This window comes from Solea senegalensis, linkage group LG17, assembly GCF_019176455.1.
Source record: "Solea senegalensis isolate Sse05_10M linkage group LG17, IFAPA_SoseM_1, whole genome shotgun sequence".
NCBI classification, from domain to species: domain Eukaryota; kingdom Metazoa; phylum Chordata; class Actinopteri; order Pleuronectiformes; family Soleidae; genus Solea; species Solea senegalensis.
The window spans coordinates 15,026,644-15,041,542 of record NC_058037.1 but is presented as its reverse complement, the minus strand read 5'-3'; the positions used below and the strand labels follow the sequence as shown (position 1 = coordinate 15,041,542).

Here is a 14,899-nt window from a genome sequence, read left to right as displayed (position 1 = left end):
TCATTCCCTCAGTGTGTGTGAGATTTAGATGTGATGGTTTTATGTAACCTGGATCAAATCCACCCTTTTTTTTTTTTTCGATTTGCACACATGCACTGAAACATAGTTAATTTGGCTCAGGACTCAGAAATGTATCACTTTCATGTTCTTTCTATATAAATCTGGCACTAATCTTCAATCATTTGGACTCCCTCGGTGACAGAGAGAGGATAGAAAGTGGCCTTGGGCCACCTGCTTTATGGAACTCGTCTCTCTCTCTCTGAGTTTCTCTATCTCTCTCTCTCTCTTTCCTGCCTCATCTCTTTGCTGTGGTTTTTTTTTTTGTCTTGTTTGCTCTTCATCATTCTCTCTCTCTTGTTCTCTCCCACGCACACATTCAGAGACATCAGAGAGCTGCATAACAATTCCTGTCAGGTGCCAGTCTGCACCATGATTTATTCACACTTTCCCCCTGTGATGTTTGGCTTCTCTAAAGCTTTTTGCGTAAACCGTGCTCAGACACAGAATCACAAGGGACCCGGCAGCCAGGGGATGTGTCACCTGGAGGTAAAGAGAGAGACGGAGGTGAATTAACCCTTTTAACACAGGGGTCTCAAACTCAAATGACCTGGGGGCCACTGAGCATCTAGTCTGAACAGTCGGGGGCCGCTGAAGTGAAAAAGTAAAAGTCCAAAGCAACGTTTCAGTGCGGGTGGGCAATATAAGCTTAAAATGATGTCCAATTTTTCCATCGTGACATAGCAACGGCAATTTTATAATTTTAATAATGGTGATATTTCACAGAATTTCAAAATAAAAGCACTTTTGTTGTTGTGAAATGATGTATAGTTTACAATATAAATGCGTTCATGACGCAAAATGAATTTAAATAGAAAAAAACATCCAGAAATAACTTTCTATTAAGTGGCGGTTAATAGAATTAAGTCAATTATTAAGTCAATGGGTAAAAAGTATCTGTGAGTAAGTGCTTTTGCCCAACTTTCAATACCTTTACAATACAATTTACTGCTAAGAGAGTGTATTAACAGTTTAAAATCAAAAAAACAAGAAAAATTTAATTTAATTTTAGAGATTTTGCATTTTAATTTTGATATTTGACAGTATAAAACATACTTCCAATGCAATTTTCTGAGTATTTGTCTCAAAATAAGATTTTTGATACAAAAAAATTGATGCTCTCTGCTGTAGAGCTACAACTAACGATTATTTTCATAATCGATTAATCTGTTGATTATTATCTCAATTAATCGAGTAATCGCTTGGCCCATAAAATGTCAGAAAACATTTAAAAAAAAATGTCTTATTTTGTCCACAAACCAAAATGAATCAGTTTTGACGATTTATTTGTTAAATGGAGCAAAGAAATTAAGAAAATATTTTCAAATTGTGTTTCAATCATAAAAAAAGCTTCAAACTGATTTGTCTAAATAGTTGACGACGCATTTAGTAATCGATTAATCGAGTAATTCTTTCAGCGCTACCGCTCTGTGGCTTCCTGCATTGGTATCAGTGAAATTACCGTGATAATGACACAGTTTTATAGTGCAAGTTCTCAGCTTTCAGAAACCAGTTGGAATTTGCTGCTTGCTCTGTCTCCAAGGGAAAATAAATATTTTTACCTTCTTTGGAAAAGAAATAAATAAAAGAAGCATCCACTTTGCTGTGACTCCCATCTTTCCATGAAAAAGGAGAGCGAGAGTTCAAAAGTGTGTGAACGCAGCCCTAAAGTGTCACAGCAGGAAACACAGCTGCTTTCATTTCAGTCACATGTGAATACACACACTATCTAGTGAGAGGCTGTGCTACTTTATGCCGAAGCACTAATTCATCTTTATTTATGACCATACAGCTCTTGGGGAAACCCTTAAAATTCCTTCTCTCACTTAAAGGAAGGAAACAAGTGCATATTTTTTAGTGAATTCACACACACACACAAATGTTAAGTCCTTGACATGTGTGAGTTTGCAGTTCAGTTTTATCCACGCGCGACAAAGACGATGATTGTAATGATTTTGTAATTTTGACTGGAACATGACGTGGATTTGCTCTAATGATGTTTCTTTCTCCCTTTTTTTCCCCATTGTCTCCTTCTGTTCCCCTCTTGGCCGCTCGTCATCATCACCCGTCCTATTGTTACCGCCACTTCTTCCCCTGACGCACCGCTCTGCTGTCCACGTGTCCAGCTGCTGACCAAAGGCTGTGAAACATCGGAGATGACGCTTCGCCGAAATGGCCTCGGGCAGCTCGGCTTCCACGTGAACTATGAAGGCATCGTGGCTGAGGTATTTATAAAAATAAAACTAAATAGATAAAACTATTATTATGGCTGTAGAATTGTCAAACAATGTTCATTGAGTAGGTGTCTCTTCCAAGATAGTGTTCACATTCGATATGTGGCAGTTATTCAACCGTCTACGAATGAGCTGAGGTCACAAACGTGTGACACGCTGGTGAATCTTGTTTGTTATTGGTCGGTCGCACCACAGAAGTCCAGAGGGACTACCGTAATGACAAGTATATGGGCGCAAAGCTCTATTTCTCTGCTTTCCGGTGTCCATCCATCCATCTGTTGTCATCCTCCACATGAGGGTCGCTGTGTGCCGATCTCAGCATGGACTGATCGCCAGTCCATTGTTTTTTGAATTTTCTCGGTCTAGGAGTTATGGTAATGATAAGTAAGCGTGGTTAATTATCTCAATGCCAGCTTTTCATTTGGTAGTTTGAGGACAATAAACAATATTAGGTGTTAATATAACAGTGTTTAAGTTATTTTTTACACTAATTTTGTTTGCATATGATGTGTGGATGTGTTGTGTTGAAGTGAAACGACTGGTGCTTATTCCCACAAGAGCAAAAACAAATGCTAATGTATCTATTTCTCCCATAGAGAAAACAAAAGTCAGCAAATTCACAACTTGGCATATGTAAAACACTTTCCACTCTCCTTTTCCTCTCCTCCTCACGATCTGCAGAAATGTGCCACTTCCTCCCGCGGTCGTAAACGTAACCAAACTTGTGTCACTAAACAGGTGGAGCCGTACGGCTACGCCTGGCAGGCGGGACTGAGGCAGGGGAGCCGATTGGTCGAAATCTGCAAAGTCGCCGTGGCAACGCTGACCCACGAGCAGATGATCGACCTTCTCCGAACGTCGGTGACCGTGCGCGTCGTTATCATCCCGCCACACGACGACGCCACTCCGCGCAGGTAGGTGGGACGGGGCCATTTTAATATTATCTTACCTCGGCTTACCTCAATCGCTTATCTACAGAGGAGAGGTAAACAACCTTGATCATGTATGCCAGTGGCAGTTAGTATATGATTGATTGATGTTATTGGTCATATTTTTTATATATTTGATGGCTTGTTAGCCTGTCCCTGAGCGCACACACACACACACACAACTAACTAACTAACTAACTAAATAAATAACTAAGGGTTAAAAATGCTCAATGAAATGAACTCACATATTCCACCCGTAAGGTTTTACCCAATTCAGTACGGACATATGTTATTAAAGTTCCATGGTGTGAAGCGGATCCCCCCTCCTCTCCGCAGAGGCTGCTCGGAGCTCTATCGCATGCCCATGTCCGAGTACAAGAGCAGCAGCAGCGACAGCGGCTCCTTCGAGTACAAGTTCCCCTTCCGTAGCAACAACAACAAGTGGCAGAGGACGTCCAGCAGCCCGCAGCAGTCGCTGACCGCCTCGCCGCAGCCGCACACGCCCAACCGCGCCATCAGCCTGGGCAGCTCTGTGGGGAAGACGCTGTCCGCCGAGAGGCTGGAGAGGGGAGCGGTCATCCCGCGCAGCGTCAGCAGTGACGGACGACCCCTGGACCCCAAAAGGTTAGAACGGGCCCGACTTTAAAGTTTGGATTTGTGGGAAATCGCAGTTAAAAACTCTTATGACGTCTATTTTATGAATATTTATAGCCTCTATTTTGATTTTTGTGTATGAACAAAGCAAATAAAAGTCAGCTGTTGGGTATGTAGTTGATTTATGAAGCAGACACTTTAAAATATTAATTTTTTTTTTGTCCAGACTTTGTGGGAACTGGGGCCACGAAGCAGGAATCAATGGAATTTCCTTTCGAAGGAAAAGTTTGGAACGCTGCCTGTTCAATGCTTTGCTTTGTTTATTTCATCTTCCTTCACTTCTGTGTGCCTGTAAATTCTCACACTTCCTGTGTGTGTGTGTGTGTGTGTGTGTGTGTGTGTGTGTTTGTCTACCAGGATGTCTCCAGGCACCGAAAGCTATAGCCTGGTCTCCTCCCTGGCACTGGGACGCTCTCCGCACAATCGGAGCTCTCCGAGCAACTTGTCTTGTTCCAGTGACGCCTCCGGAAGCTCTGCTCACTGGAGACAGAAGTCCATGCCTGAACAGTAAGGAAGAAGTCTGTTTCGGGGATAAATTATGTATCGTCACGGAACAAAACAAACAATAAATAAATCACACACACATCAGTTTGATACTGCACTACACAAATAATTGAAGCTGATCTCAACCCAGAGACTTCTCTCACTTAAAGGAAGGAAACAAGTGCATATTTTTTAGTACTAGTATAGTACTAGTATAGTATATTATACTATACTACTATATTATACTATACTCTAGTATATTTTTTACACAAATAATTGAAGCTGATCTCAACCCAGAGACTTGAATACAAAACAATTAAGACGTTTGTGTGTTTTTGTGCTTATTTACCAGGTTTGCTGGTCCCCGTCATTCTCCCATGTCGACGGAGAGGAGAGAGGAGGGCGGCTCCAGCGGAAAGTCCACTCCCAACTGGTCAAGAATGGAGGAAGGTGGAGGAGGAGGAGGAGGAGGAGGAGGAGAACGGGGTTCGACCGGTAATTGTTTATGCTTTTAAAAACGATTCACATCAAGGATTCTTGGGTCCAAGAAAGCTTTGTTGTCATGCAGCAGTCAGAGCTCCGTAAATGCGTCCTCTGTCTTTTATAAATAAATACAGATACAAATATTTCTGAATGATCGTTGAGAGCAAATATCTCTTTCTCAAGGTCACCCTGCAGAGTGACATCACACCATAATACTACAGAGTAACAACTGTGAACACATTCATCCATTGCCCATAAAAACTGTTTGAATTCTGAGAGATGAATTTGTATTTTTTTTTATAAGCAAGATAAGGTCTTAATGCCTCTGCAATCGGACAAGAAAAGGGGTGGTGACAATGAGACTAACAGAAATTAGACTCAGAAAGAGAATTATTGGATTAATCCCTGTTTACTGACAAAATATGGCTCTTTCTTTAAAAAGAGAAATAGGGGAATTTCAGTGTTGTTTTCCTTCCTCTCCCTCCGGTCTGTTCTTCTTTCTCCATCGCCGTCTTTTATTTTTTGCCTCTCGTTAATTTTCTTTACTCTTGTTGTCCACTGGCTTCTATTTAATTACGAGCGCTCCGCAGTGCACTGCATTTTCCTCCGATTCCCAGCAGGATGTCGCTCTGGTTGATTGTTGACCAGTGGACTTCCAGCCATGTCCGCGACCCTGTCTCTGACCGCCACAATCACAGGGAAGGTTCCTCCAGTCTAGTTATTTTGTGGTTGTTTTGGAGTATTTATGTCGTTATTGGTCAGGGAGGAACAATGCGAGCTATGCCAGCTCGGGGAAAGTCAGCCAAGTGTCCGGCCCTGCAAAAGTCCACTCTGCTGTTTCTGCGGTGAAGGGTTCTGTCTTTTTCCATTTCCTTTTTTTCGATTTTTCATCCTCCACTTTTGGCCCCTTGACCCTGCTGGTCTGCAGCGATGGTAATATGGCTTCGAGTCATGCAAAGGGCAGCTCTTTTTTAGCTCTTAATTGCACAAACACAAACAAAATATTCACTCGGGCCATTACTGGAGTCTATATAAGTTTATTTAATATAATTTTTGCATTATATATGCACTCTTTAACACTATTTTGCTGATTTCCACAGCCCGTGGCAGCTTGATGGTTAATTCATGCATGAAGTGGTGACATAAGGGAAATTGCTATCCTATAGTTTTAAGTGTTTTTTTTTAGCTACACTTCACCACAAGGTCACATCTAACAAAACAGTATATCACACAAAAACTATGTTGTTTCACATACTACATAAACCTGCACACACACACACAGCCATCTCTAATTAGTGCAGAGAGCCCTGTGGCTTTTTCTTTGCAGAGCAAACGATGCCGAGTAATGAATAGTCTGAGACACGAGGGTGAGTTCACTACATTAAAAGATGCAGGCCCGGCAGATGTTACGGTGCCTCCTGTAGCTGTCGCTCTCACGGTGCTGTGGTCATTAGCAGCTTGTGCTTTATGTCTCATTGCATAACATGCATGGAGACAATCGCACCAACTGTCTCATTGAAGTGAGGCTTCAGGACGCGTACGCACATTCTCTTACGTGGCACAACTTGCCCTGATTTAAAAAACAAAGCTGCCAGACTCTGTATGGGGACAAATTTCTGTTTGATGGGTTTCTGCCTTTGATGAGAAGCGAGCTTCTGTTCACTGGGCTCAGCACAGGCGGAATGAAAACAGCGCTACGAGCCTCTACGAGGAGGTGTCGTCGCTGTGTCGCAAAACGCACATCAACGAGCAGAGAAGGGAACATCTTCTCTGTCCAATCATCACCCGGTCGCCTGTTTACACCGTGTTTTTGTCACTAAACCCCAGCTTTGTGTGTGTGTGTTCGTCTTTGTTGTTGCAGAGACTCCGGTTTCCAAGTCTGGTCAAGGTTACTCTGGAGCTCCTCGCATCCAGAGGCAAGAGCAGGTCATCCACATTTCCCCGAAGAAGGGAAGCCAGGTCTGACTTTTACACTTTGTCTTGAACTATGTTCTCCTACAATCACAACACAGCTGACTGTGAAGAACCTCTCTTTTCAAAGTCAGTAGTCGGATGTCTTTAAGTAACTTTATGATGTTAGAGTCTCAAAATCACTGATAAGACCTGCTCTTAACATTTGTCCCGAGTCCTGTCACATGCAGACAACATTAAATATGCCCGTTCACACCTGAATGCATCTCCTGTGACCACCATATTATGGCTGGATGTGGCTTCACCCTCCTGAAAAACAGGAAATAAAAACTTTAACTGATCATGTGTTGGTCAGTGTTATTATTATGGCAGTGGCTACAAATAAATAAAGCTGCTTTAATGTATTAACATTCTGGTGATTGACATTAGCTGATTATGTTTTGTTAATGGGTTATTTATTACAAATTAATTTATTACACTTTTATTCACAGAAATAAAGACCTGTTTCATATATTTAATATTTAGTTTGTACATTATTTTTGTGTATAATGGCACCGCAGTTCAGAGGTCAAATGTAGACTGGAGAGACAAACCTGTAGTATTGTGCAATAACTGATTTTTTTTTTGTATTATTTCTTATCTCTAAACAGTTAATTGGGGGGAAGAAAATGAAAATTGGTTAAATATATGGGCCCAAAAGAATCGGCTGTGCTGATTTCTGAAATTCGGCATTGGCCCTAGAAAAAAAACCCATATCAGTTTCTGTCCTGAGAGCAGTTTGCATTCATGCATGCTCAGGAATGCAGAGTCCTCAAACCACCTCCAAATGTTTTTGTGTTCTGATGTGAGGTCAGAACACACTGGGAGTGTTCAGGTCTGTGCTTATTGCTGCCTGAATGGGATTCAAATCACTCAGGGTGGATTTTAATACCAGGTCGGAACATGATCAAAGTTACTGATGCTTTTCTGCTCAGCTGTAAACACCCCTGAGCTACTATTTATCCTTTAAGCCTCCACTCTCTGTTTTTCCCTGCAGTCGGACGGCCCTTACTCCGGCCACTCCAGCAGTAACACTCTGTCCAGCACGGCCTCGAGCGGCGCACACAGCGACAGTGACAAATGGTATGAGATGGGAGCGGGCGGAGGCTCCAGCGGCGACCCGGGCGACCCTGAACCCAACGGCCTGGGCGGAGGAGGCTACCTGCAGGGGGCGTCCGCCGACAGCGGCATCGACACCAGCTCGTACGGCGCCTCGCACCACTCCCACCCGCACTCTCACCACGGCAGCACCACCTCCCTGCTGGCGCCCAGCGGGAGCAGGGAGAGCAGGGAGAGGTCAGCCTCTCCGTGGCACAGCCCCACCGAGGGAGGCCGCAGGATGCTGGAGAGGTCGCCCGCCGCTGCCGAGTCCCCTGGCCCTCCAGGAGAGCGGAGCCTGGAAGGCACCGGGCGCAGCCCACCGACTCATCTCCTCATCAGAGATAGCAGCACTTTCAGTCTGAGTGATGCCGGATCACACTCGAGGTCTGTGTTTTTATGCTCGGTGGTCATTTAATAGTGTTTGTTCAAGCAGGACGAGATTAGAGCCACAGTTTACAACTTAGTCCTTTTAAGGAAGCAGTTCCAAATCTGGGGGATGGTGATTAACAAGTTAAGATGAAGAAGATAAAACACTTTTTTATTATTTCTTTTAAACCGCTTCATAGTTTATGTCCTTTTTTACTCTGAAAGAGCGTTTAGATGAAAACATAGTAGGATTTTAGCTTTGGTTCAGTAAAAATGGCCTTTGATTTGACCTTGTTACTTTGATAAATAAATACAACAGGAAATACGGTGATATAGCCACAGGAGAACCCTCCACCAACACAGGGTGAACAAAATGAGAAATGCTGTGTGAATCTCAGATATAAAGTTTCATGATGCAGCTTCATTTACATCAGTTCTGTGGGTTTTTTTTTAATATATAATTCAGCTGCACCTTAATTTGTCATGTCAGTTATTGGCATCATCTCTGCAGCACTCGTCATTACTCAGGCTAATATTTCCTCGCCCAAGAAGAACATTTAATCGACCATCTCCCTGTTACCTATTTCTTCCTGGAAACGAAGCACGGGAGTAATCTCAACCCCACGTCTTATCTTTCCACATTAGGCCTCAGGAAATGTGAAACATGTGTCCAGTTTTTTTTTGTTTTTTTTCCTTTTCCCCCTCTGCAGTTGAACTGCCGTCAAGAAACAACAGAACGCCTGTGCACTTCCTGTTTGAGCAAGTCTTAATGTGCCCGTTCAGATCGAGTTACAGTTCACGACCTTGCTATCGTATTTAAGCCACATTTGTTTTCTGTCGTAGTCTGGGAAATTGGGAATGAGAGGCTGCCAGGATTGGCCTGAGCACAGGTGACACCGCGATACAGTTTCCCATCTCTAACTCAATAACACACAAAGTTCCCTAACAGTAATAATGTGCTGAATTATCTATAAGGCTTTTTATTAACGTTTGACCCAGAACTTATAAATAAAGGAGGGTGAGAAATAATTCTGATAATTCTCTATCACTCTTGCCTATATCAGTTTAGACTGTTTGACGATTTTAACACATGTTTCATGCATCCACGCCATCCCTAACACCTTTATGCCCTTTATGAAACAGAGAAAGCATCTGAACTGGATAATGCTGTTGCATTCATATTTTCTGAAGTAGACAATGTCTTACCTCAGGTTTATTGGACTTCTTTATATCTAAAATACTTAAAATAAACGTAAAAGTCAAGTGCGTAGAGTAGCTTTTCATTCCCAATCACGATTCTTTGGCAAGAGTTGCTAAAAACTGTTATGAAAAGCAAAAACGTGCAGTTAAAATGCAATTAATTGCTATTAATCACTGAATGTCTTGCAGTTAGCTGTCAAAAATAGTTTGTCAGCTTTAATTTATCCACTTTAATCCTCTGTTTCTAATGTTTTTGTGGTGGTGTCGTGTGATAAAAGCACCAGTGTCTTCTTTTACTGCTCTTATGAGTTTAATAAAGCTCTAAATGACTATGGTTTTTTTTCCATCCTAGACTTTTTTTTTAATCTTACCACCTCTACCTCTGCTCCGTCTGTCCGTCAGTTCCAGGCACTCGGCTCACAGTTCCCCCAGAGAGGAGTCCTCGTCCTCGGCCACCTCCCCGTCGTCCCAGTCCTCGGTGTCTCCCGGGCCCAAGAGCTTCTACCCGCGTCAGGGAGCTCAGTCCAAGTACCTGATTGGCTGGAGGAAGCCCGGCTCCACCATCAATTCTGTCGACTTTGGCGACACACGCAAGTAAGGAAGGGTGAAGCGAATGCAGCAATAAAACAGGCCTTTATCTCCAGATCCATGTCTAATCCTAGATTTAAAGTGTATACATCTGCATAAATTATGTAAATCATACATTAATTATAATATATGTGTAGAGGGGGATGTTAGATTTGAGTCATAGATTTAGTGGGTCATCAGCAGCTACAGCTGTGTGTGTGTGTGTGTGTGTGTGTGTGTGCGTGTGTGTGTGTGTGTGTGTGTGTGTGTGTGTGTGTGTGTGTGTGTGTGTGTGTGTGTGGTTTTGTTTATCACGTCCAAGTAATCAGCAACTGAGTGCCTTATGTGTTTTCACCCTCTTGTGGCTGAAGAGAGAACTGCACACAATATGCACACAATAGGGAAGACACCTAACTGTGCAAGTTGTTTGTGTGTGTGTGTGTTTAGGAAGTCTCCAGGCGAGGGTGGACTGGACGTGATTCCGACCCCTGCAGCCAGGCCCTCTCTGCGGGATATGCACTTGCCCCAGCCTCATGCTAAATCTATTATGGAGGAAGATGTGAAGAGGCACGCCACTCCAGACAGCCCCCCACCGCCACGCAGACACAAGGACAAGGTACTCCTGTCTGCATGTCCGCCATGTCCACTTGTCTTATGTCCCTTTTCTTTTGCTGCATATTTTTTGAAATGGCCGATAGCGAAATGAATAATCCAATCCAGTTGCACCAAAGTGCTGTACAGTCTAAAATCGGTACGTACATAGTACACGCAGAAAATAGACATAAGAACATACAATAAAACACCCATAAAATTAGTAAAACAACACAAATAAAAGTTCAACTTGCGCTGTGGTAAAAGCTAATGAAAAGAAATGTGTCTTTAAAAGAGAACAGGAAGAGAAGAAGCCTGTCTAAACAGTTAAAGGCAACTTATTCCAGAGCTTGGAATAAGTTCTTCTTCTTGGTCTTCACTGGCTTAAACAGCTGCAAAAGCTTGAAATCCTTGTTTTCACTGTTGTACTTTCTTGTCAAAGTACTTTCTGTAATTAAGCAAGTAACTCCAGAGAAGAGAGTCAGTTTCCTGTTAATATTTCCTGTTAATTTTTATTCCAGCATCATGTCCAGAAGTCACCACCGAGCCAGCCTCTCAGTCGCCGCCGCTCCCTCCACCGCACGCTGTCGGACGAGAGCATCTACCGCGGGCAACGCCTCCCGTCGCTGTGCGACTCCGTGATCGAGCCGGCGCTCGGTTCCGACGTTCTCTTCAGCTGCTCCACCCTCCCGCGCTCGCCCACCACCCGCGGTGTTCCTCTCCGACGACCCTCGTACAAGCTCGGCGTCAAGCTTCACGGTAAGAAACTGGGGAGTTTAGTGTACAGGATGTACATTTAAATAATGTTAAAAGGCAGTTGTGTTGTTTAAAACACCATTAAAGTCATAACAAGATATTTTCATGTTGATCCCTGAAGGAAAATATGTGTTAAATGTTATATTTTACTCATGTTATATGAATCTTCCTGAGATAGATTCAGCTGAATCTGCTGCCCCCTGTTGGCTGGAGATGGTTCACTAATGTCTTTTTTTTTTTGTAGGTGACCTTTCAGCGTCCGACACGTCACTGGTGGATCTGGTGGAGCGTCACCGTGGACCCCTCCCACAGGAGCTGATGCCCCTCCCATCCGGAGACAGGGACAGCCCCCTGGAGTGGACACACCTGGTGGACGTGGCCAGCACCTTCGAGAGTGAACGAAACACACACTACGGTATTTAACACGCGCCGTTTTTAATAGGAATAAAGACAAGCATGACTTTATTTTTACTTTTATTTACAAGCATGACTTTATGGACTTTTAGTAAATCCGCATTAGTGCTTTTTCCTCCAGTGCTGCTTTATGTCCAGTAGTAGTAATTGTTGTGTGTGCGTCTCTGCTCTTCCAGTCCAGAGGAGTTATGTGTTTGGGGATTCAAACCATCGGAGCAGCGGCGCGTCCAGCCCGCAGCAGCCTCACATAGAGCTGCAGCCTGCTCCACTGTCTCGACCCTCGTCCAGGTGACGTATTACTCTATTAGTCGCTGTCAGGGTCAAATTCTTTGACACGTGAGAAGTTCACCAGAATTGTCTGTTTGTGGTGTTTTATCGTGTTGTCGTGGATGTCGGTCTTTCTTGTAGAAAAAAGAAACCCCGACCTCAGTGAGGCTGATTGAAAATATATTTAATCAAAAATACAACAAAAAAAAGGCTTTGGTTTTGCAGTCAAATGTTTAGATGGTGCAAAAGAAAATATCCCTGACATAGAATGATATTTTACTGTTATATTTATAATGTTGTATCAACAATGACACTAACCTTTGCTGTTTCCTCTTGTCAGTGAGGGCCACATAGGGCTGGAGAGGAAGGTGACTAAACTGGAGGCCATCGTGAAGATGCTCCAGGAAGACTTGAAGAAGGTGCGAGAGGAAACACACACACACACATACACAAACGTGTAGACTCAACAGTGCGTCTGTGCTCTAACAGCCATATTCTATAGTTACTTTGCACTTAAAGATTATTTACTCTTTCTCCTTTTTCTGTTCAAGTGAAAAAATGAAAGTTGCTTGAGTTGATTTTCATACAGTTGAATTAATATATTCTCTTCAGTAGAACATACACAGCGCTGTCACCATTATATACAGTATTTTGCTTCCACACTTTTGATAATTGTTGTAAAATGCCGACTCACATTTTACTATAATTTCTCAAACTGTTGTTTTCTCTATCATGTCTATGTCAAATCACCACTTTATTTGTATATAAATCATTGACTGTAATAGACTTTATTATACCTTTTATACATGCACTTCCAGACTGTTTTCGTTCCACAGTGTGTAGTGTACACACAAAAAGTGTCTTTATATTCTTCTAATTAAGGCTGCAATGATCAATCTATTAATATGAGTCAATTAACAAATCAAATGTTATGATTTTGATCGTCAATTAATCTGTTTTAGTGTTAATGTAGATGTTTTCTTTGACTGAGAAAATCCAAAAAACGGAATAATTTGTGGACGAAAGAAAACATTATGAGGTTTGGGAAACACAAATCAGCATTTTCTGACATTTTCTGGAAGCTAATCACATTAATCAAGGAAATAATCTACAGATTAATGGACTGTCTTTGACACGTTGTGTTAAAAACTAAGGAAGGGGTGTGTGTTTTTCAATTTTCAAGTGGCTGACGTGAAAACAGTTGACAGCAGATATATACCGGTGTATTTTCTCTCAGGTCTCGCTATTTCTTTCTTTTTCTGTTCCACAATTAACTTGTGCTGTGCTTTTGGCAACAGATTAAATCTTCCCACAAATCCCTTAAGTCCTGTTAAGTTGTGACTCATTGTTGGCAGAGTGGACTCGTTCACAATAATGCTCAGCCCGACAGAGGTGATAAAGAATGGTGTCGCCGCCACAGAAACTTTATTATTGTGTCCCTGTGGGAAAAAGAAAAAAAAAACACTTTATTCCTTTTAATCCTGACGTTCTTGCTGTCCTCCGTCTCTGACAGGAGCGTGAGGAAAAGGTGCGTCTTCAGGCTCAGATCAAGAGGCTGTGGGAGGACAACCAGCGGCTGCAGGAGGAGTCCCAGACCTCTGCCGCCAAACTCAAGAAGTTCACAGAGTGGGTCTTCAACACCATCGACATGAACTGACACACTTATCTCTCTCACACACACACGCACACGCACACGCACACGCACACGACTTCTCACATCAACACACACACACACACACAGTCTGGACGGAGACACGGAGGTGGTCAACGCTATTAGCTTCATTTAGCTTGATGCTAAAAAATCTCCCACCTCCACTTCCATTGGCCTTTTTTTTCCACACATGAAGGAGTTTTTATAGCCAACCCAGTCTCAGTTTCCAGCCGTCGACTCTGTTTATCTTCTCAGGATGAGGCCCGAGTTTATGAAGGACTGACCTCTGTCCTCCTGTGGGACCACGAGAGTGTTGCTGAATTGACCTTTTTCTCTCATCTCCGCTGTGCCAAATGTGATTTTTTCCTTTTTTGTGTGTGTGTGTGCAAAATTACAAATGAAAAAAGGCCCTCCTCCTCCTCCTCCTCCTCAATTTTGCCTCTTCCAGTTGACATGATTCTCATTTTAAGGCGACCTTGCTCTGAACGGTGACTGGCGTGTGTTTGTGTCCAAATCAAAGTAAACCCACGGCAGCCGAGGGAAGCTGAGGTTTGCAGGTGACGGCGGTTGGAGGAAGTTCCCCCCTGAAAAAAGCCACGCAGAGTCAAGACAGGTACGCAAAAAAAAACACACAGATACACCGTTAATCTGACGCCACAGGAGAGGATTAAATTGTCCTCGCGTGTACAAAAAAAAAGAGGAGTTAAGAGGTTCCTGTGTTCAAACCTCTGAACCTGCGTCCACATCCTGGAGAAGAAAAATCTAGATTTTTGTACAGATTTCATCGCCCTCTCTCCTCCGTGTGAGTCAGAACTGGATTACAACGTTCCGTCTGTCTCCGCTGCACAAACCCGAACCACCTGACAGAGGACGTGTTTTTAAAAAGCCATCAGAAGTGGTGCCATAAACAAAGAAAAAAAACATGACTGATAACAATGAGTGCTTTTGCTCCATCGCAGCTGTTTGTGTTTTTAAAGCAATAGGAAGAAGAAGAAGAAGAAGAAGTCAGGACTTTCTCTCTCTCCGATTTCTTGGAAGGAGCCAATGGAGGCGTTTTTGAAGGTCAAACTCGTGAGACGGAGTCTCTCGCTGCACAAGAACCTCCGTCTTTCTTCCTGGACGTCATGTTTTTGGGGAGAAAAAGGAGAGGAAGATGGACGCCAATAATCATTCCACTGATTGGAATACAAGAGAGC

At 43.0% G+C, this 14,899-nt stretch overlaps 1 protein-coding gene across 6 annotated transcripts in view; it reads left to right on the top strand.

Annotated features, from left to right (window-relative positions):
* sipa1l1 (signal-induced proliferation-associated 1 like 1) overlaps window positions 1-14,899 on the top strand; it is a 76,861-nt gene that overhangs the window by 57,890 nt on the left and 4,072 nt on the right. For 2 of the 6 annotated variants that reach the window (XM_044048864.1, XM_044048862.1), the window contains 14 exons: window positions 2,184-2,282; window positions 3,030-3,205; window positions 3,557-3,844; window positions 4,232-4,381; window positions 4,710-4,852; window positions 6,702-6,799; window positions 7,788-8,275; window positions 9,860-10,051; window positions 10,472-10,640; window positions 11,137-11,374; window positions 11,616-11,786; window positions 11,962-12,073; window positions 12,393-12,471; window positions 13,566-13,678. In XM_044048864.1, coding sequence (XP_043904799.1) covers window positions 2,184-2,282; window positions 3,030-3,205; window positions 3,557-3,844; window positions 4,232-4,381; window positions 4,710-4,852; window positions 6,702-6,799; window positions 7,788-8,275; window positions 9,860-10,051; window positions 10,472-10,640; window positions 11,137-11,374; window positions 11,616-11,786; window positions 11,962-12,073; window positions 12,393-12,471; window positions 13,566-13,678 — 2,516 coding nt within the window. Of the gene's footprint in view, window positions 1-2,183; window positions 2,283-3,029; window positions 3,206-3,556; window positions 3,845-4,040; window positions 4,382-4,709; window positions 4,853-6,701; window positions 6,800-7,787; window positions 8,276-9,859; window positions 10,052-10,471; window positions 10,641-11,136; window positions 11,375-11,615; window positions 11,787-11,961; window positions 12,074-12,392; window positions 12,472-13,565; window positions 14,317-14,899 lie in introns of those variants that run through there. The other 4 variants (XR_006362113.1, XM_044048865.1, XM_044048867.1 and 1 more) reach the window with 4 other exon arrangements.